Genomic DNA, 24,066 nt, shown 5'->3' on the forward strand with positions numbered 1-24,066 from the left:
CCCTATCCCCCACAAATCCTGGGGGGAGACTAGTTCAAACACCAAATATACCTTAAAGTATCATCTTAAAACACTTTAATATTTTAATATCATTTCAATATCACTTTAATAGTTCAATACATATCATTTCTGAGCATATAAGGTAGTCCCCAGTTATCGGCAGGGGTTCCATTCCGACAGTGTGACAATAAGTGAAAATCACCGACTTTTAAATTTGCTTATCGGCATCAATAACCGGATATCAGTGCCTCTGTTAGGTATGTATTGGCAGCAATACCCAATTACCGGCGCTGATAAATGGAAATCAGCGATTTTCAGCACCGAAAATTGCAGATTTTCGTCGCTAGACAAGCGCCGTAAAAATGGATCGCTGATAACAGTCTGCCAATAACTGGAGGCTGCCTGTATTATTTAATCTTGATATTTAATTTTATTAATATTAATATTTGAAAATTAGTACTTATTATTACCTGTATTATTACAGGTACAGTACAGTATTATTATTATCATAATTTAATCTTATTAATCTTACTAATATCTGGAAATCAGTATATCATTTTTTATCATAAAATATGTATTTAGTCACAAAAATAACCTGAAAATACAGTAATTATTGGATACTGCTTTATGAAGAAATCTATGAATTACCGAATTTTCTGTGATTTATTGAAAAATACATTCCACAGAAAAATCCACATATAACTGAAGCCACGAATACCGAACTACAAATAAGGGGGGGGGTCAACTGTAAGTGTCCTGCAGATCTACCAATCCACGATGTCTCCCTCTCTGATAGAGATCAACACCAACTGAAGCATCTCCCTAGAAATGGACCTTGCTGAGAGCTGACAAGTCTATCACTGGATGCCGACCACCCCTGATATTTTGCAAGATGAACTGCAGTCCTGGTTGAATCTGCTCCTCGAGTGGCATGTGGGTTGTCTGCAAGCAGGGCTTTTGCAACACTGAGGGGCAATCTGTATCCCTGCCTCTGGCCAGACACTGTCCACTCTGCTCCATGAAAAAGGAAGGAGGGGGGTGGCACCACCTCTCTCGGTGTGCAGTCACCAAGTGGAGAGGGTTCTGATGAGACCTCTCATCTTCCAGCACATCTCAGTGCTCAGATCGATATAACTCTGCCCTCATAGACACTGGGCGTAGGCCCCCTCGCTAGCCCCAAATATAAGCAAGTCACAATGAAACTCTTGACATCTGGTCTTTGAGATAAAAGGGCACCATATGAAAACCTCATAAGAATCGGAGAACTGCTAGTACCTTATGAAGAACAGCCTTTCTGTCAGCAAGATCTCATGTACAAGAGAGGAGTGGTCTACCACCATTCTTACACTGGTATGACAATGACTCGCTTCTCTAAGAGGATTGCCATCCATCTACATGAAGGAGTGGTATACCAACACTGCATGAGGGAACAACAGATCATGTGGAATACAACAAGCCTTGACAGCGAACATGGACCACCGCTGCCTCAGCAACAAGGAGGCCCTGGCCACTCTTTGGTGGAAACCTACTCTCAATGTCAATCAGAAAACCATCCTCCTGCCAACCACTGTCAGGAGAACAATGAAGCATGCTCCTGAGACAACTATACTGTACAGCCATAAGCAGAGCCCCCTGATGCCAACCAGTCAGCACCAAAATTGGTCAGCCAGACTCTTTCTTAACAGCCAATAGAGCTCCCTGAATATGACCAACCAATCAAAAAATTACCACCTTCTTTGTAAACCTGCTGACATTTATAAATATTTCTTACATACATCCCTGGTGCCCTCATCACTTTTAAATGGTAGCAAGGACTACAAAAGCATCAGGATAATAAATTATTTGGACAGCTGCTTTGTAATTTCCTGCAAAAACCAAGAAACTTATATGCCAAGTTGAGAAGGCACAATGTAAGATCAATAGCATACAGACTGCCATTCTTTTCAATGTATTACTACTACTATTATTGCTAAGAAATTCACAATCTCGTGAAAAACAATCTGTGTAGTAAAATCCACGATTATATAGTAAAATACCATATATTTTCGTGTTTAAGACGACCTTTAGATAAGACGAGGTAAAAAATTATGACAACTTTTCATGAATTTATTTTATGTCTGTGGTATAAGACGACTGCTAAATTACAAAACCATTCGTGTATAGACTAGCTTTTGCAACAACAGGTATCTTATGAAATATTGGTTATGTAAAGATGCTTTTACAAATGCTGTTTTACTTACTGTATCCTTATAATTCAAAATACTGTATATACTCGCACATCACGAGGCTTTTGAAGACCTAATTTTGAAGCTAATTTTAAGGGAGTCGCACCATACACGAAATATAAAATTGGCGTATGTAATATTCACGTATTAGTATCATATTATAAAAGACATATACTGTATAACGAATATACATCTTTTCCATGGATCTCTTAACAATTTTTGCTTTACTTCACTGTATCCAGTAATATTGTATGTATTTGCATATTACTAATTGTACTATAAAATACAAACATAGCGCTCATGTGCCATATGCATTGCTTAGATTTTTAAGTGAATGTGGACAACGATACCTTCCGGGAATTTTTGTATCGGCATCAATTCAATTCCCATTTAAAGATAACCATGGGGGTAGGTTTCATCCCATTTGCCATACACCTTAAAGCAACAGTAATGTGTTCTTTCGTGCCCAGTAGCTTTGATTAAAATACTTTTCTCTCCACTATTATTTATGGTCAGTTTGATGGCATATTGAAGTTTAGGAAATTCGCCCATGTTGCCAATGCACAATAATTTATAGTCATTAACACTAACGCTTGAACATTGTTTGTTTTCTCAGATTCAGCTACAACTTGCAGCTTAAATTTAGCAGTATATTTTCTTACGATCTTTTCTCCATGGTGAATAAGGGTATAATGTAAAATATATAACAGTTGTATTCTACTTAATGTCATTTGTAACATAACTACAGTAATTGTTTACTAACATATGATGACTGAAATGCAAGCAAAACAGCTGTTGTTATCCGATTCAGCTGTTCATAGCAAAACAGTTGTTTCTCGTTTGGTTGTTTATGGCTTTACTTGGTAACTCAATGAGTATAACTAATGATACTTTTATCATTAAACTTTTACTTTTTAACTTATTTAACAAGAAGATGGGACAAAGAGATGGAGTAAAAGAGATTAGTCCAAGGTAATCTGGTCTCTCAAAAAAGGAATTCGCATGATACAGGAAATAAAATAATTTTTTATGGGTGAAAATTTGGGGGTCGCACGATGCGTGAGATCGCGTGTTAATGAGTATATACGCTAATCGAAACAACAAAGTCGATTCTATATCATGTTTTTCCTACACACGTCGCCTAAAAAAAACACTGTTTTGCTTACGTTTCATCGCCAATCGTAAGCAACCCCTAACAACACAATAAACTATGATAATTATCGTACATAATTATCATTCACATGACTGAATTATTCTAAGCAGTTACAACCTGCTATTACGTTGTTCTAAATGTTATTACTACCGTAATTACACTACGTTTACGAAAGATAAAGATTGTTGTGAATGCATCCATGACTTCATATTTAGGCTACATTTTGTCAGCTGGTCTCACATGGATATTTAGACTGCATTTTGTTAGCTGGTCTCGCATGGATAAGAGTTGATTTCATTGATATGGAATTATTCCTTGAATAGGCAATTTATTATGAAGATATGCCAATAATATATAAGGTAAAAGGGGTTTTATTACCTTTATTATCAGTTTATTTCATAATGTGAATCTTTTCATGTATGTAGGTGGTTATCGCACCGAGGGCGAGGCTAGCCTACCGATAAACATCACTTAGAATTCAAGGTTTGATTTTCAGAATGGTAGTATAAGACAATCCCCAATTTTTAGGGATGAATTTTATGATTTAAAGGTTGTCTTATATGCTGAAATATACAGTATATATTTTACATGGTAATATAGTTTACTATATAATTGTGGATTTTTATTACACACATTTCTGAGCTCGGCCCCGTGTCACCCGGTGAAATTCCATACTAACACGAATTTCTAGGTATAAATATTGCTAAATATACCAGAGAAAAAAGCTTTCAGGAATGCTGGAGTTACTACCCCCAGATCGAAACGTCTTCTATATTGAAGACGTCGGTATTACCAAGGTGAGTGAAAGAATCACAACCACAGAGCCACACTCGAAAGACATCCCCATGTCAAAACCCCCAGGAAGAGCAGAGAGCCGCACCAGCTCCCACACTCACCCGCCCGCCAAGCGGCGACTCCAGCGCCATCTGAACCCATTCCATTTCTAGTACGTGATATTCTCACTTGTTAATTTTGTGCTTGTGGTTTTCGCTGATTTCGCCTTTTTTCTCAGCATGCCTTCCAGCAAGTTTACTGTCACCAAGTTAAGTACCATCTTATTGTGGGGTTTTTATGATAACTTTGGCTGTTTCAACCTTCGTATTTTTAATATTATGCGTGGTTGTTGTTATGACGCCGTTCTGGCGTCCCAGTCAGCCATGTTGACCATGAGATTCGCCCACCCAGCTTGTTCTGTTTGGGGCTTCTCCTTGTCGTTTACATTTTCTTATCATTATCCCCTAGGTTCATCCTGGTGGCGTTTCCTGGGCGGGTTGTTTCGGTGTCTCTCTACATTAATTTTGTTGAACCGCATATCGGGGTTCCTTCATTAGGGTTCCTGTCATTTTCCCGCTTAGGTTTCTCCCCAGGATGTTTTCCGCTTTGACAGTTTTAGCTACATTATTATTATATTGTGACGTGCTGGTGCTAATCAGGTGTTTTATGGCTTTGATTATGTTATGCGGGGGAGCGTCAGATACGGTTTTATTGTTTACTTACCCTGTCGCTCCTCTCGGTTAGGCTATGCGCCTTGCACAAGCACAAGATTATATTATTGTTTTATGTATATATATATTATTCTTAGTGATGGTGATTTATTTTTATCTGGTTAGGTTGTGTGGGGTTCCCCTAGCCTGCCTATGTCACGTTAGGCTTGTATTTTGCATCCTTTGGCCTCCCGCTCTCCCTTTTACCCTGAGTTAGGTTAGGTGTGAGGAGGGGATCAGCAGGTAGAGAGAGTTTCTGTTGTTGTTCCTTCCACTGGCCGTTGTTTGGGTTGTAGAGTGAGACCCCATTGTCCTCCCCCTTCTATGGAGGGGTAGAGGCTTTTTCTGTGGGTGTGTCTCCTCTGTGCTATCATAGCATCCTCCCCCCTTTCGTTCGGCTCTGGTTGGTTTTCAGCACACGGAATTTCTCTCCCTGTTGTTTCCTCCTTCCTCCCTTCCCTTATTCCCTCCTGTTAGCCTAGGCTATCCATAGGTGCGGGTGCTGGCCTAGGCTACGCCTAGCTGTGGGGCGAGCGCGTTGAGGCCTTAGGTCGCTATCCCTTCCTTCCCCTTATTCGGAGTAGGCTATGTTCTTCCACTGCTGGTATTAATTTACTTGGCGTGGTGTGTGTCTGCAGTCGAGCGGGTGAAGTATCTTCCCCAGTCTCCTGTTTTCACTTGCTCTGGCCTACTCCCATCCCTACCCCTCCAACCCTTTCCTCCCCCCCCCTTCCTACCCTAAGTCAAGCTCTTTGTCATCTTCTCCTGCGGGTGACGTCAGCTGGCGTTCACTCCGAGTTGTGGGGCCTTTCCTGGTGGAGGGATTCGCTCCCTCCCAGGACAAGTCCCCGATGACTTTTTGCTTGGCTCAGTGTCTCGTTAACCTGCTCTCCTAGGATCGAGCAGGTTTGGGGCATTCTTAGGGTTATTGGTTCTCGCCCCTTTTCCGCGTTAAGCTTGGCGTTGAGATACTTTAGTTGGGTTGACTGGCGCTTACTCCGGCCCTCGTGGTCCTGTGATGTTTGTTAGCCTCACCCTACTATTGTTCTCTAGCGGTTGAGACTTGGGATCTCCGGAGGGGTGGTTCCGGACTCCGGAGTATATGGAATTACCCAGTTTCGTTACCATCCCCTGTATTTTATATATGCATATACACTTGTTTTGTTCGGGCGGCTCACTCCGCCGTTGGACATATTGTTATTACAAGGTCCGGTGTCCTGCCCTTGGGTTCCGCCCTATCTTTTATTCCCGGCATCCCTTGTGGTAGGGCCCTGTTGACTCAGCTCTATCGTTCCGCCGGAGTATTCAGGTGGTCGGAGAGCAGCTTGCTTACCACTATATTTAGTTACTTGTTTGGTAGGCCCGTCTCTGACGGGGGTTTTTCTTCCCGCTGGAGTACTCTGGTAGTAGGTTTGAAAATACCCGTGCCTGCTCAGTTTAAGTTTCTAGAGTGGTAGGTTCATGTACTTTTCACACTTACAGACTGTGCGTTGTGAGGAGCCAGGATGCACCGCCACCCTCCATCAACCTTACGGGCATGTGGTGTGCGGACCCACGCTGGCTGTGCGGTCCGGCTGGATGATCTTGTCGTTTGGCATCCTGACGGGTGCGAGGTTTGCTTCGCTCTGTGCAGTGGTATCCAGGATGAGTCGGTAAGCTTGACTTTCGTTCTTCACGCTACTTTCAGTCTGATATGTGCTCTTTTTGTACGTCATGACTTTTGTGTTACAATATGTTAGACCTGATTCCCTGCTCTCTTTCAGGCTGACGAGTCCTCCAAGAAGGAGCCCCTTGAGTCTCTCCGCGCCTGGGTGGCTGGGTTTGGAAGGAACGTGCCGTCGGGAAACCCTATGTCCTCGACGAGAGCTTGAGGACCTGCTCTACCCCGGCGCCCGGATTGCTCGGCCGTACCTGCAGATCTGGCCACTCCCATCATCCAGCAGATCCGGGCGCGACCCAGCCACCTCAAGAGGGACCCCTGTACGCGGAGGTTTCAGAGGACGTCGCCGCCTTAGATTTGGACCTGGAGCCGATGAATACGGAGCCGGACCAAGGGGTAGGTAGCGAGGTAAGTGAGGCAGCGGGGGCGGGTCCCCTTTTTGATTCCCCATCTTCCTCTGTGTCATCTTTTTCAGGGTTTACCAAGTCTTCCATCTTGAAGGACAGGGCTCCATCTGCTGTCCCCAAGTTGAAGTTGAAGACGTCGTGGAAGGCAAAGGGCTACAAGTCCTCGTCTTCCCGTAAGGCATCTCCCTTCCCCCCGTCGAAGGCCAAGGTTGTTGTACCTGTGGCCTCCGGGAGCAAACCAGGAACCTCGGGCAAAGGAGCGAGTAAGAGGGCTCCCAAGCCAAGCCCTCCTCGCCAGCCTGCCTTTGACCCTGAGGCGTTTGCAGGGATGTTGCTCAAAGAATCTCTACGGAGGTAGAGGCAAAGCTTACCAAGATTACGGAAAGGCTTCATAATCAGGAGACTCTGCTGGCGGATATGGCTCGCTCGGCGGGCCGTCCGCAGTATGAGATCCCTGACACTGCTGACCTCCCTCCTTTCGATGTAGGGAACCCATTCGTCACGAAGACACCCTGACCATCGAGGGTCTTGGCACGAGGCGTCTGGAGGAACTGGAGTTCTTCCCTCCTGATCGCTTGCCCCCTACCCAGGCCGTTCGTTAGGCTGACGGAGGAAGCCTGGATATGCTCAGACAAGGTCCCTAAGGAGACGGTGATCTTCCCTAGGGACCAGGCGCAATCTGCTCTGCTGCGCACTCTTACGGAGTGGCTGGCAGATAATACTAAATTGACTCCTTCAAGGGCAACTATACCATGTTTTCCTTGGGTGATAAGTTGCCCACTCCCTGCCTAAACAAAGTTGCTTTGGCAACGGCTCAGGCTTGCTTCGATGGCAAACCCTTGCCTCAGCTGAGGGAGACAGACTCCATATCTCTGGTATTCCCAGGAGGTGAGGAGTTCTGGAAGGACGCCCCATCCACATTTACAGTGGGTAAATTGGACGCTGATTGCACGTCTTCACAATTCAGTGAGCAGCTTCCTAAGCTCCCGGAAGCTCTGCTGAAGGCGGAGTTTGAGGCTCGGTGTCGGTTGAGCCGATCCTTGAACTCCCTGTGCTTAACAGAAGCGACCGCCGTCTCCTGTGCAGAGGAGCCTCTGTTCCAGGTTCTGGCTAAATCCCTGTTGGCAGGGTTTCAGTCAGACCTGTATGACTTTATGGTGGCTAAGTTGGAGTGCATAAATCCATCTTTGCGGATGCCACCATTCGTCATGAGCCTAACAAGCTCATGAAGAGCTCTATCTGGGGGGATAATCTCTTCCCAGAAGACGAAGTTGCCAGTGTCCTGAGCGAGGCTACCAGGGCCAACCAGAGCCTGCGCTCCCGTTGGGGTATCTCCGCCTTCAAGCGGAAGACCCCCGAATCTGGCAGCTCCCAGATTAAGTCTGGAAAACGTTTTAGGCGGCACAGAAGACCTCAACACCGGACGGTAGTTCAGGCAGTCCCAGTCTCGGCGGTGGGCCAACCCTCCACCTCCAAGGCTCAACCCCAACAATATGTGCTGGTTCAACCAGCCCAATCCCTTGCTGCACCCTCGTACGTCTCCTCACCAGCGTACAACCCTACCTATGAGGGCCGTGGGGTCTTTCACGGCCTTAATAGGAGCGCAAGGGGGGGTAGAGGTCGTGCCACATACAGAGGTAAGGCCGGATCTGCCTCTCGGGAAAAACCTGGCCGCGGTAGAGGAAACAAACCTGCTTCCTCCCACTGAGACCAGTCAGGTAGGTGGTCGCTTTACTGGTTCAGAGACCAGTGGTCCTTCAGTCCTTGGGCACACAGCATTGTGTCCAAAGGTCTGGGTTGGAGCTGGGTCAAGGATCCCCCTCCCCTGACCAGATTTTACCAACCCCCTCCAAAGTCCTACAGGACTTTGTGACGGAGCTTCTCAACAAGAGAGCAATAAAGAAAGTAAGGCACCTCAAATTTCAAGGCAGGCTGTTCACTGTCCCAAAAAAAGATTCCGGTCAGCAAAGAGTGATTCTACATCTCTCGCGTCTAAATCTCTACATAAAATGCGACAAGTTTCGCATGCTTACGGTGGCTCAAGTACGGACTCTACTGCCGCGTGGAGCCGTCACCACCTCTATCGATCTTTCAGACGCTTACTATCACGTCCCGGTTGCGCGGAACTTCTCTCCCTTCCTGGGTTTTCAGACTCGAAACAAGCCTACTCCTTCAAGGTCATGCCTTTCGGACTCAATATAGCCCCAGGATATTTACAAAGCTGGCGAAACAGTCGTTCAGCAGCTACGGTCCCAGGAGATCTCCTGGCAGCATACCTGGACGATTGGATAATCTGGGCTCCAACAGTACAGGAGTGCCGGAAGGCTACAGCCATAGTGATCAAGTTCCTGGAGTCGTTAGGCTTTCAGTTGAACAGGGAGAAGTCCCGCCTGACTCCGGAGTCCCGGTTTCAGTGGCTGGGTCTCCAGTGGGACCTGTCCTCGTACAAGCTATCCCTCCCGCCGTCCAAGCGGAAGGAGATAGCCTACGCTACCAGAAAATTTTTGAAGGACAAAGCAGCATCCCGCCGGTCTCAAGAGAGAATTCTCGGCTCTCTTCAGTTCGCCTCAGTGACAGACCTGCTCTTAAAAGCGAAATTAAAAGACATAAACAGAGTGTGGCGGAGACGAGCCAATGTCAGGCTCAGAGACAGGGTCTCTTCAATCCCTCGAATCTTGAAGACAAGGCTACGACCATGGTCCACAGTCAAAGGCCTGTCCAAAGTCGGTCCCACTTCAATTTCCCCCTCCAGCTCCATGTAATTCACACAGACGCTTCATTAAGCGGCTGGGGAGGGTACTCACCAAAACAAAAAGTACAAGGGACATGGTCTACAATGTTTCAACAGTTCCATATACACACCTTGGAAGCTATGGCAGTGTTTCTAACTCTAAAGAAACTCCGCCCGCCCAACGCCAGATTCACATCAGGCTGGTGTTGGACAGCGCCGTGGTGGTTCATTGCATCAACAGGGGCGGCTCCAAATCAGGTCGCGTAAACCAGGTGATGGTAGCTATCTTCTCCCTGGCGAACAAGCACGGCTGGCATCTGTCGGCCACCCACCTAGCAGGGGTCCGGAACGTGGTGGCGGATTCCCTGTCCAGGACTACTCCGTTGGAGACGGAGTGGTCTCTGGACGGAGAATCGTTCAATTGGATTTGCCGCCGGGTTCCGGGACTCCAAGTGGATCTGTTCGCTACAGAGAGCAATCACAAGCTTCCCTGTTATGTGGCTCCCAACCTGGACCCCCAGGCCTATGCCACGGACGCGATGACCATAGACTGGAACAATTGGGAGAGGATCTACTTGTTTCCCCCAATAAACATATTGTTGAAGGTACTGCATAAACTCAGGTCATTCAAGGGCCAACTAGCTCTGGTAGCTCCCTATTGGCCGAAGAGCAACTGGTTCCCTCTGCTTCAGGAGCTCAAGTTGCGGTGTCATCAGATACCCAAACCCAGACTGACCCAAGTAGTACAAACCAAGACTGTGTTAGCTTCCTTAAAAATTCAGAATGCCCTGGTTTTATGGACTTTATAAAGTTTGCTGCGAAAAAGGGAGCAAACATTGACCCCGTTAAAACACTGTTTCTGGAATCTGATAAGAGAGATTCTACTCTCAGACAATATGATTCAGCAGTCAAAAAATTAGCATCCTTTTTGAAGGCATCTGAAGCTCAAACTATGACTACTAACCTAGCGGTTACTTTCTTCAGATCATTGTTTGAAAAAGGCCTTGCTCCGGCCACTATTACTACAGCTAAATCAGCCTTAAAGAAGGTATTTTTGTATGGTTTTAAAATTGACCTTACAGATTCATACTTTTCATCCATCCCTAGAGCATGCGCTCGTTTGAGGCCGGTAACACGCCCACATTCTGTTACCTGGTTCCTCAACGATGTTTTAAAATTAGCCTCTGATATTGATAACTCACAGTGCTCTTATCTGGATCTCTTAAGAAAGACCTTGTTTCTAATTAGCTTGGCTTCAGGTGCCAGAATTTCAGAGCTATCAGCTCTCGCTAGAGGTGATGATCACATTGATTTCCTCCCGTCCGGAGAAGTCCTCCTTTCCCCTGATCATAGGTTCCTAGCTAAAAATGAAGACCCTCAGGACAGGTGGTCCCCCTGGAAGGTGGTGCCTCTTCCACAGGACCAGTCCTTATGTCCAGTCTATACCGTAAAGTCTTACCTACAAAGAACTCCACAGTGTAAGTTGGGTCCTCTTTTCATCAGGGAAAAAGGTGGAACTCTTTCGTTGAACGCTATAAGACAGCAAATTCTGTATTTTATTAAACAAGCCAACCCGGATTCAGTCCCTATCCGTACGGTAGCTACCTCTACCAATTATTTTCATAATATGGATTTTGCTGAACTTACCAAGTATACGGGATGGAAATCACCTCTAGTGTTTAAACGCCACTATTTAAAATCACTCAAAGCCCTGAAATTTTCTACAGTGGCTGTGGGGAGTGTCATTCCCCCACCTTAATTATCCTTAATCCCTTTCCTTTCCCCCCCGCCCGCCTGCCTCATTTATTTCTCTGCCTGCACTTCTGGATCAATCATGCCTCACTGCCTTGCTCCTCATAATTGATGCTAGTATTGCCTTTGTTATTGTTTGTCTTGGTGATTGTATTTTGATGTGCTGTGAATTTAGATTATCCTAGAGGTGCTGGAGCTGTTTTTATTTTGCTCCATGTACCTCACCTCTTGATATTGTATACCTCTCATTGTTCTTAGATTTAAGTTTATATTTACCTGATTGTGCCATTATATTGTTGGGTGTGTCTTATTCCACCCGTATTTACATTGCATATCTATTTCTGTACATTACTCTTAAATTTAAGTTCCCGTACTTACCTGTTATTAGAGAGATATCATAATTAAATCTATTTTTTCATAGCGTGTGTTTTTGTTCAAATCACCTTTTGTTTTCTTTTGTAGCTTTGCAGTCTTGGCATCATTCTCTGTCACTATTTCACTGGGTGACACGGGGCTGAGCTCAGAAAAGGGATTTTGACAAAGGAAAAATCTATTTCTGAGGGAGGCCCGTGTCACCCGGTGAACCTCCCAGGAGCTGGTTTCCCCCCCTACTTGCACATGCCAAGCCTGGGGTGGTGCTAGTCTGGAATGAGTTCAGATGGCGCTGGAGTCGCCGCTTGGCGGGTGAGAGTGTGGGAGCTGGTACGGCTCTCTGCTCTTCCCGGGTTTTGACATGGGGATGTCTTTCGAGTGTGGCTCTGTGGTTGTGATTCTTTCACTCACCCTTGGTAATACCGACGTCTTCAATATAGAAGACGCTCAATCTGGGGTAGTAACTCCAGCATTCCTGAAAGCTTTTTCTCTGGTATATTTAGCAATATTTATACCTAGAAATTCGTGTTAGTATGGAATTTCACCGGGTGACACAGGGCTTCCCTCAGAAATAGATTTTTCCTTTGTCAAAATCCCTTTATTATTACTCTACTGTAATAGTTGTAGTAGTAACTAAATGAACAAATAATATTTCTAGACATTCATGGGGCTAGTTCAAAAGAATTCTACCTTAAATAATGGGCCAAAAGGAGCAGGAATAAGACAGTAATTAAACTAGTGGTAGTTGTAGTAGTAGTAGTAACTAAATGAACAAATCATATTAATTCAAATAAAAGCAAGCAGTTCTTTATTTAAAGCAAAAATTACAAGTCTCAAAAAAAGACCTGAATTTTCTCTTTAAATGAGTTTGTTGGTAGAGGTTGCTACCACAGGGAAACCATGAAGGCATTCTCATCCAATTTATTGCATTACGCATATCACTGACATAGGGGAAGATGGGGTACTTTGTTTTCCTATGTAGATTCCCCTAATGAATCTAGAACATAAAAAGGTTTACCTATCTTAGCAAGAGAAAAAAAATTTTACATTCTAAGCACAATTAGACACTTATATTGTAAGGCAAAGAACAGAAAAGTATTGGACTTTAAGGGGAATACAAAGAATTACTCACAGCTTTTTAATACAAACAAATATCAATATACACAATCTCATGTAAATAATAAAATCAATAAAAAAATCAACATAAGCATATACACAATCTCATGTAAATAATAAAATCAATAAAAAAATCAACATAAGCACATGAAAATGTATAACAGTAGGCCTAATCATATAGGTACCTGAAGGAGTGTATTTGTCACTGGCTGGGGTAAATGAGCTAAAGTAGCTGAAGCAGTCCTCTCCACCTGACTTCTAACATACAAAAGCTGGTTCACTACTGCACCATTCAAGGCTTGCCCACTGGTTGCAGGCCCTGGAAAATATACAGAAATAAAGGAAATTTTTAAAAATTTCATAACATACAGTCAAGTCCGTCTGAGTTTACACATGCTACCGTACGACAGGGCAATTACTGCTAGTATATCCTTCGTGCTAATTGTTAATATTCTTAGAAAACTTGTTTTGAACAGAAATGAAAATCAGGTAAGGGAAAGGCAGCAATGCACTATTCTAAGATTTGAAATTTGGTATTATTGGAAAAAATAAGTACTCTGTCAATTGCTACTTTCTGATGAATTTGAGATAGTTCACATTGCAAGGACAAAATATCAAACACCTGAAAAGAGTATGTGATGGGAAACAATAAACAATGGGTGGAAAAATGTCATAAAAAACCAGAAGCAGAAGCCAAAAATAGTTTTATACGTTGATCTAAAAGCCTATTCATGTATAGAAGTAGCAGCCATGTGGGAAAAAGTGAATACTGTACTCTACATAGAAATTATCAGTGCATCTACTGATCATTAAAAACATCAATAATTTAATTACACTATCTTGAGGAGTAAATCAAACAATTTCTAATTAGCCAAGATTTATTTACGAAATCTACAGAACTCTACAGTCAGCACAGGTTAACTCTCTGAATACCTACAGGCAATACATAACTGAACAAACCTACAATCAATATTCCTTCCTATCATTTAGTTTAAGATGATCATACTTACACTAACCTAACAATAGTTTCCCAATAAATTACAACTTACAACGGTCCTACGACAACCCCTTTAATAATCTGAATTGGTCAATATAAACAATATGTTTCAAAATCAATTAACCCTTAAACACCGAGCCTCTATTTACAAAAACGTCTCCCGTATGCTGGCGGCTTTCGAGTTAGCGTCAAGCGGAAAAAAGTTTTTCAAAAATCACAGCATGCTTAGTTTTTAAGATTAAGAGTTCATTTTTGGCTCCTTTTTTTTGTCATTGCCTGAAGTTTAGTATGCAACCATCAGAAATGAAAAAAAATACCATTATCATATATAAATATTGAAATATATGACAGCGAAAAAAAAAATTTGTCATATATAATTTTATACAAATCGCTGTGAGCAAAACAGTTAAAGCTAATGGGTTATTTTTTTTTCTTTGTATTTTACACTAAATTGTGATGATTTTGGTATATAACAAATTGTAAAACGATCAAAGCAACACAGAGAAAATATTATCACAAAATGATGCATCGAAATATTGTGCTAGAGACTTCCTGTTTGTTGAAAAATGAAGCTAATTGATTGAATATTACTAGACTCTAAGTGTTTTAGCTTACAATTGCAGTTTTCGACCATTTCGGTCGAGTTAAAGTTGACCGAAAGTAGAATTTTTTCTATTTATCGTGATTTATATGAAAATATTTCAAAACTGATAAAAGCTACAACCATGAGTTATTTTCTGTTGTATTGTACATGAAATTGCGCACATTTTCATATATAAAACTTTATGTAACGACTAATATAAAACGGTGCAAACATTACGACAACGTGACGAAAGAATTTCTGAGATGTTCGGCCGAGTTACCGAGCGGACGTAAGGAAAATGTTTTTTTCAAAAATTCACCATAAATCGAAATATTGTGCTAGAGACTTCCAGTTTGTTGCAAAATGAAGGTACATGATTGAATATTACTAGAATGTAAGAGTTTTAGCTTATAATTGCGTTTTTTTACCATTTCGGTCGAGTTAAAGTTGACCGAAGGTTGAAATTTTGGCAGTTATCGTGATTTATATGAAAATATTTCAAAATTGATAAAAGCTACAACCATGAGTTATTTTCTGTTGTATTCTATATGAAATTGCACACATTTCCATATATAAAACTTTATGTAACGACTAATATAAAACGGTGCAAACATTACGACAAACGTGATCTTAAAGAATTTCTGGCGCGGACGTAAGGAAAAAGATTTTTTCAAAAATTCACCATAAATCGAAATATTGTGCTAGAGACTTCCAATTTGTTGCAAAATGAAGGTAAATGATTGAATATTACTAGAATGTAAGAGTTTTAGCTTACAATTGCGTTTTTCGACCATTTCGGTCGAGTCAAAGTTGACCGAAGGTTGAAATTTTGGCAGTTATCGTGGTTTATATGAAAATATTTCCAAACTGATAAAAGCTACAACCATGGGTTGTATGTTGCTGTATTTTACATGAAATTGCGCACATTTTCATATATAAAACTTTATGTAACGGCTAATATAAAACAGTGCAATACTTACGACAAAATGACGAAAGAATTTCTGAAATTTTCGGCCGAGTTACCGCACGGGCATAAGGAAAAAGTTTTTTCCAAAAATTCACCATAAATCAAGATATTGTGTTAGAGACTTCCAATTTGTTGTAAAATGAAGGTAAATGATTGAATATTACTAGAATGTAAGAGTTTTAGCTTACAATTGCGTTTTTCGACCATTTCGGTCGAGTCAAAGTTGACAAGAGGTTGAAATTTTGGCAGTTATTGTGGTTTATATGAAAATATTTCCAAACTGATAAAAGCTACAACCATGGGTTGTATGTTGCTGTATTTTTACATGAAATTGCGCACATTTTCATATATAAAACTTTATGTAACGGCTAATATAAAACAGTGCAATACTTACGACAAAATGACGAAAGAATTTCTGAAATTTTCGGCCGAGTTACGCGGGGCATAAGGAAAAAGTTTTTTTTCAAAAATTCACCATAAATCAAAATATTGTGCTAGAGACTTCCAATTTGTTGCAAAATGAAGGTAAATGATTGAATATTACTAGAATGTAAGAGTTTTAGCTTACAATTGCGTTTTTCGACCATTTTGGTCGAGTCAAAGTTGACCGAAGGTTGAAATTTTTGTAGTCGACGTGCGGTACGTCCACTCGGCACCCAACAGACAATTTTAGTCGACGTATGATACGTCTGGTCGGCGTTTAAGGGTTAATTAGTACTCTCTTTGTCTTGTTAATCAACATATTACCCACTGCATTCAATTTTCTTCAAACAATCACTGAAACTTTGTGCACTCTAAAAACAATCTTGTCCATTACCAGTAGTTTGGATCTCAATATGATATTTTAAACTTTCTTGAGAATATTACACCTACTGCACTCTTGTAAGATCACAAAGTCAGTCCTTGGTTAAAGCATGTATTTTTGTGATTCACCTTATGAGGTCCATTAGCATAAATGGCATTTTACGAATCTTCCAAAAACTATATAGTCGACCCCCTGTATTCTCCGGTGATACGTACCACAAACACCCACGAATAGCTAAAATCCACGAATACTTAAAACACCAAATGTATACTTAAAGTATCATCCTACATCAAATATACCTTCAACTAATATCCTATTATTGTAGTGTTAAACTTTGAAATGACATTATTAATATAATTTCAAAATATATATATATATATATGTATATACTTCTAACCCTTCCAGCCAATAAGAGAGAGAGAGAGAGAGAGAGAGAGAGAGAGAGAGAGAGAGAGAGAGAGAGAGAGAGAGAGAGGTGAACTGAGTTGCTTACATCAGTTAAACAATTAAAAATGTCAATACAGTATATATTATGTATATCCTTCTATCAACCACTCGTCCTTTCTTTCTTTCTATCTATCTATCTATCTATCTACCTATCTATCTCTCATCTTTGGAGAGAGAGAGAAACCACTGAGGGGAAAACACATATATTTGATCAAGAGTGAGCAACACTTTCTACCCTTTGAAGTCAATATGTCAAGATATTTTATATATTTGACAGCTTACACCCTCCCCCCTCGCTCCAGAGCTTTCGGATATGGCTGGGAAAAAGATGAGGGAAAAAATTTATTGAACTAAAATCTTACTAATTCACTATATATTTTCTTTGATGAATTGATGTTGCTGTGTTTACATTAATTATTAATATTTGAAAATTAGTAATTCATTTATTTATCATACAAAACAAATAAATCTGACAAATAAAAAATACTTTTTTAAAATTTAATAACCAAATTAATGCACACAAACCAACCAACACATGGCCACCACAAAGGCACACAAAACGAGAGAGCACATGCCAAAAGAACAATGGGGAAAGCCATATATAAGTAAAAAAGGAATATAAAAAAAATACAGTTACTTCCCAATATGCATAGTGGCAGAAATACCCAGGTACCCTGCCAAAATGTTTGCATTCTACAAGAACAAGTAAATGCAATAAACGTATTTAAATACTGCTTATTATCCAATAAATTATGGATATTGATGGTCACTTGCTTCATTGCAGTACAAAAACGGCATTAAAAATTTATGCAGCACAACTTTCAGTCAGTCCTTTAAAACAAAGACACTAAAAATGGGATAAAAAGCAACCATGTTTCAAGAACAGACACTGCAGCTAATTTCAAAGAGGAAGTTAAAATAAACAGAGCAAATGTCAAACAGATGAAGTTCATTACCCATAATTAAAGAGTAAAAGTCTTAGAGACAAAAATAATAAAAAGTATAATTTAGCCATATCAGTTAATACCAGACAAGTAAGTCATTATCAACTTGAATAAGAATTGAAGATTTGAGAAGGTAAAGTTACAGAGGTTGAAAAGCTAAATGGATGGCTGAAGGGAACAGATGAAAAGAAAAGGCAGGCAGCAAAGTAAATGATGTGAATGGACATTGTACAGGACCGTTAGTACCATCTACAATGTTCCATGTGGGGCACTTTGTACGTGGAATCCTGCTACTGAGACAGGTAAATAAGGCACAGGAATAATAGCATACATACCTATGACCTGACTTGCTTCCCCATCTGTAACAAGTAGCTGCTCACTTTTCACACAGAACAGCTGAAGAGTCTTGGCCACATTACGAGCTACAGTTTCACTCAGAGCTTTGTCCACAGCCGATATGTTTAACTCACTGAAATTGTACAAATGCTTTTGTAATCTTAAAATTCAGTTTGTTATTACAATATATTCTTAAATGATTATGTAAACAATCACTCTAAACAATTAAAAATTATCATTACTATAACAATTTGTATCGTTGTGCAAAAAAATTCTAAATGGATATAAACTCATATTTCTTTTTAAAAATAAAAATAATTATCCAATGTGCGACAAAATAAAAAAAAATTCTTAGTTACATGAATCCTACATCTTAGGCCCCAAAATAATAAGGGATATCCCAGATTTGCTGTCAGCTGTTAGCTTATGAAATGCAAAATGATGTTTCAAGAAGGGTCATCCCTCAAGTGGCAGAAGACAATGCATATGGCATGCAAACATAACTGGAAAACTGTGGGCAAAATTTTCTTACAGGCAAAATAATTAACGTAATCTTACCCTATAACATTTTCTTGATTAACTCTCACTATAAGTATCCATAATGATTTGATTTCTAATTTACTTTATTGTTTACATATTTTTAAACAGTCTTCCTATTGGAAAACTATACTTTGTATGCTATATATTATATCTATAGTACTGTACACATAATAAAAAAAGGGTATTTCCATAAAAATAAAATGTAGCTAATTGCAGAACCTTTACATTTAAACCCAAAAAGTGACAATAAACTAGTTCTTAATGTACCTCGTGATAGATCTTACTGAGCTGAATTATCTGTTACTCCCAAATGAGACATTCGTTCAATAAAATTATATCCATAGTGCATGTTATACAAAGGAGGAGTATTTCCATTAAAATTAAATGTATCTAATTGCAGCACTTTTACATTTAAACCTAAAAGTGACAATAAACTAGGGCCTAATGTACCTCGTGATAGTTTTTATGAGAGCATCAACCTCATCTTTTGCAGGAGGTGCATCCTGGGCTGCAAACATCAGGTTGACAGGGTCAAACAATCTTGAAAGTGATCTTGAAAGATATGCTTCCTCAAGGGGTATCAGGGTGTGCCTCAGGGCTTTTTCAGGGCTGTACACAAACAAAATTATAGTTGATATTTTTTTCATACTGATTATCATTATTGTACTGTATTACAATTATGATAAACTAGTTTAACAATACCACTAATGACAGCTGCAAGAATATTGAATATACTAATGAGTTTTTCTACAGTTATCTTTGCAATTACAGGAATAAAATTTCTTGACAAGTAATACAGTGCAGCCTTAATTAAAATACAGTGCTTAGAATGTTATGTGCAGAAAGTCATATGTTACTATTGCCTCCAAAATCAGACCTGATCTCTTGCTATTAGATTCTACAATTTACTTTACTTTACAGAACACCAATTCCATTTATTCTACAGCCATCTACTGTATTTCCATTTCTTAAATTAACTGTTTGTATATACTTGTACAGTATAAAATGTTTAACAATCAATTATAAATTTAAATCTACAATGATGAACTCTGACACAAATTCAGGTCGTCTCATCAGCTCCTTAGTTTCCATCAGGAACAACTTTTATCCTACTTAACTCAATTAATCCTCAATTATCCAGGCTGCCATTATCCAGAACTTGAAATTATCCAACACACCGGACCAAGGCCCTAAGGATATATACAGTTGACCCCCATTATTCAAGGGGGTTAGGGACCACAACCACCCGCGAAAAGCAAAAATCCGCATTAAGTTGTTACCCACCTCTAAAAACACTTACAAAACCCTATTTTAAAAGTTCAAACACCAAGTACATTCAACCCCTGGTATTCGTGGGGATGCATACCACAACCCCCCGCGAATAGCTAAAATCCACGAATACTTGACACCCCTCTGGAAACACTTTTAACTACCTACTTTGATAGTTCAAAAACCTATCTAAAAATGCTTATACCTGAGTATTTTAATGGTTTTATAAAAAAACGTGCATTTACTCATTTTCTTTTTACAGTAAATTGGGGAAAACATCTGGAATTCACAAATAGAGTTAAGTATTATACATAAATATTTAAATATGCATTGAAAAAAAAAGACATTTCATTGATATTTTCCTGTGTTTATAATAAAATTAATATTTGAAAATTAGTAAATCATTTATCATAAAATATGTATTTAGTCATGAAAATAATGTGAAAATACAGCATAATAATACTCGATCTTACTCACTTTCAGTTGCACAATTCACAGATGTGAACTTTTCATTAAAAACCTAACTAATTGGCATAAGCGATTTTTTTCACAGACACATGACATTTGCAAAATCCTCAAGAAACCTGCAGAAGTGGATATGTTTAATTTTTTGAAGTAATTTATCACTCTTTGTACTCTAATATCTGCTTTGTCATATGAGTTGTATTTTTGTTCTCTCTCTCTCTCTCTCTCTCTCTCTCTCTCTCTCTCTCTCTCACTGAGATAAGATAGAGATTTTTTATGCATATGTAACATGTATGTTTATTTGTTTTGGATATTGTAGCTTTATAAATAAATGTGATCTTGTTATTAACTGTTTCATATTTTCCATGCTATAATTAAAACTTGCATTTCTGGAGTAAATTTTAAAAGAGTAAAATATATTCCCCAGTCTTTTCTCCGATCATATGGAGCAAGGGGGGGGGGGTTGTAACCTAATTGTCAATTATCTTGACATATTGACATACTGACCACAAAGGGTAGAAAATGTCGCCCACTGTTGCTCTCTCTCTCTCTCTCTCTCTCTCTCTCTCTCTCTCTCTCTCTCTCTCTCTCTCTCTCTCTCTCCTTCATAAATCTTTTGATATGTAATGTAAGAATAACGTCTCTCTCTCTCTCTCTCTTTTCTTTCCAAAGTTATTCTCTTTCTGTCATAATCACAAATAATTTCTCACTTGACACTTAAGATAAGAACAAACCACCCCGTCTCTCTCTCTCTCTCTCTCTCTGTAATAATTCATGAATAACTTCACAATATTGATATTTAACGTAAGGACAAATGCCCATCTCTCTCTCTCTCTCTCTCTCTCTCTCTCTCTCTCCCCCCCATGATGACACGCTATTGGCTGGAAGGCTTGGAAATAGCCAATCACAAAGCTTGTAGCTCAGATGCTTTGTGTATAGGATTCAGAAAGGTGAGTTGTACTTTTTTTTCTCTCTCTCTCTTTCTCTCTCCCACTGAGATACGGAGAGAGAGAGAGAGAGAGAGAGAGAGAGAGAGAGATTTTTATGTTTTCCATGCTATAATTACAATTTTTTGCATTTCAATAACTAGGAAAATATAGTAAATTAGGTTAGAATTTAGCATAATTCTGTGGAACTCCCAGTCTTTTTTCTGGTAGATGATAAGTGGGAGAGGGTGTGGCCCTCTGTCAATCATTTTGACAATATTGACATCAAGGGTCTGGGCAAACAGTCGCTCTCTCTCTCTCTCTCTCTCTCTCTCTCTCTCTCTCTCTCTCTCTGCCTGAATACAGGGATAACTTATTAGTTTTCAAACATAGCTGTAAGCCATATATTTTAAGAGAAAATGCTGTGAGATGACTTTGACTGCCTGAATACAGGGATAACTTATTAGTTTTCAAACATAGCTGTAAGCCATATATTTTTAAGAGAAAATGCTGTGAGATGACTTTGACTGCCTGAATACAGGGATAACTTATTAGTTTTCAAACATAGCTGTAAGCCATATATTTTTAAGAGAAAATGCTGTGAGATGACTTTGACTGCCTGAATACAGGGATAACTTATTAGTTTTCAAACATAGCTGTAAGCCATATATTTTTAAGAGAAAATGCTGTGAGATGACTTTGACTGCCTGAATACAGGGATAACTTATTAGTTTTCAAACATAGCTGTAAGCCATATATTTTTAAGAGAAAATGCTGTGAGATGACTTTGACTGCCTGAATACAGGGATAACTTATTAGTTTTCAAACATAGCTGTAAGCCATATATTTTTAAGAGAAAATGCTGTGAGATGACTTTGACTGCCTGAATACAGGGATAACTTATTAGTTTTCAAACATAGCTGTAAGCCATATATTTTTAAGAGAAAATGCTGTGAGATGACTTTGAAATTATATTAATGTGTTTTAGGATGATAGTTTAAAGTACATTTGGTGTTTGAACTATTAAGTAGGCAGTAAACTATTAAAATAGGCATAAGCACTTTTAAGCATTTTTAGAGGGGTCTTTGGTGTTTTGAACTATTAAAATGGGCAGTTATTATTGTTTTTAGAGGGGGTGTCAAGTATTTACAGATTTTAGCTGTTCTTGAGTGGTTGTGGTCCCTATCCCCTCCAAAATACCGGGCTTGGGTACAAAAATAAAAATAATTCCATTAGTATATTTGTTTCTTTTAGCAACTAAAAAATTATTCTAATTTTTTCACTAGTGGGCTCAATCAGCTGATTCTGAGGACATAAACACTGGTCATTACAAATGGCGGACAATTTTTTTTTTTTTTACATATTACATTGATGATATAACAAAACAATACTGTATAAATGGCTCCTGTAAGTAAAATAACAGTTACCATTACCTTTACCTTAAATACAACTATATTAGCCTATTTGACTTAGGCAAATGGACACTTTGAGTATAACACAAGGCTAGCTCAGGTCAATAGTTCACACATACAGTAAACATTTTGTATCTTGCATATGGTATTACAATATGGTAACAACTGATAAGAAGGTCATAAACCATGGTAGGCTGTGGGTAAACACACGAGGCTACCTGCTTACTTAACTGTCATTTACATGAGAGAAAAGAAAGTTGCATTTTTTTTTTCAAAGTGTATTTATGCAGTATATTTTGTTACAAATACTGGGAAAAATGGTAAATAATTGCCTTTTACATAAAGTTTTCAGTTTAAAGTGTGATGGTTGTTGTTTATGAGAAACTCAGTGTTTATATTTATGTGGTATTGACAAGGTTAGTGAAGAAGTGTACGGAGTTGTCCTTGAACACCCCTAGATTTTTTTACTTGCCATTTTCAGGATTTCTCCATCATCCAATGGGCCCTTGGCTCTACTAATACGGACAATTGAAGGATTACTATTTTCTGTAGAAACTATTGGACACGAACTTTATGGAACAGTTTGTAAAGTAAAAATTAATTTTACTGTCCCCATGGATCTACAATTTATGCAATAATAAAATCAAATTTAGACCACTTACTCAAATTCTTCCCTGTTTCCTTCATTATTCGCAAGGTTTTCTTGAGCTGAACTATCTAATTCCAATAGGGAATTATTAATATCATTTGGTGAATGACGCATCTCCGTGCTTATGCCTTCCAAACGTCTCCACAAATCACCATACAGACGGACAAGTTTTGGATAATCTACTTCTAAGGCTTGTCGAATGAATGGTGATTCTAGAAAAGAGTATCATTATTTAAATGTCATGGAAAAAATAAAAGGATGTAATACAGTCAATCTTAGGGTCTACAAATATAAATGTCTTACTTCACTTCAACTTTACCTAAATGCCCAGTTTACTCAGTTAAAAGGGGCAGGAGTAGCTTGTTTCACCTGCAACACCAGTTTACTTCCAGTATTTGCTAAATTGCTAAGGTGTGATTGGATGGGTTTTGTGAGAGGCACTTCAGTAAAATTAGTAAAAAAAAATTATGCAAATTTCATATGTAGCCATACTACTAATAAACCTCTCATTATACTTACATCAAACTGAAAATGAAAGCTGCAGTGCTTGTCATTCTTCAGCTGAGCATATTTATCATATGTCCACAATGAGTACAATACCTAAAAATTCATCAGACATGCAATACTGCTGGGACTGTGATGAAGTTGAATTATTTTGCTGTTATATCTATATTTGCATGCTGTGCTAGGCTGAAACTTATTGCTGTGTTATCCTTTGAATGCTGGGTGCAAATTTCAATGTATTCCTATCACTGTGGTCCGTAAAAAAGATGAAGATGAATCTAGCAGAAAATTTATCTACCTATATTTGTCAACCATTTTGTTA

General features: G+C 39.5%; 1 protein-coding gene across 1 annotated transcript in view; it reads right to left on the reverse strand.

Annotated features, from left to right (window-relative positions):
* fws (four way stop) overlaps positions 1-24,066 on the reverse strand; it is a 100,180-nt gene that overhangs the window by 33,800 nt on the left and 42,314 nt on the right. Inside the window, 4 exon segments of the mRNA XM_067108952.1 lie at positions 13,086-13,219; positions 17,979-18,112; positions 18,970-19,128; positions 23,254-23,452. Of these exon segments, the coding sequence (XP_066965053.1) occupies positions 13,086-13,219; positions 17,979-18,112; positions 18,970-19,128; positions 23,254-23,452 (626 nt within the window).

Source organism: Macrobrachium rosenbergii, chromosome 9 (assembly GCF_040412425.1).
Source record: "Macrobrachium rosenbergii isolate ZJJX-2024 chromosome 9, ASM4041242v1, whole genome shotgun sequence".
Lineage (NCBI taxonomy): Eukaryota > Metazoa > Arthropoda > Malacostraca > Decapoda > Palaemonidae > Macrobrachium > Macrobrachium rosenbergii.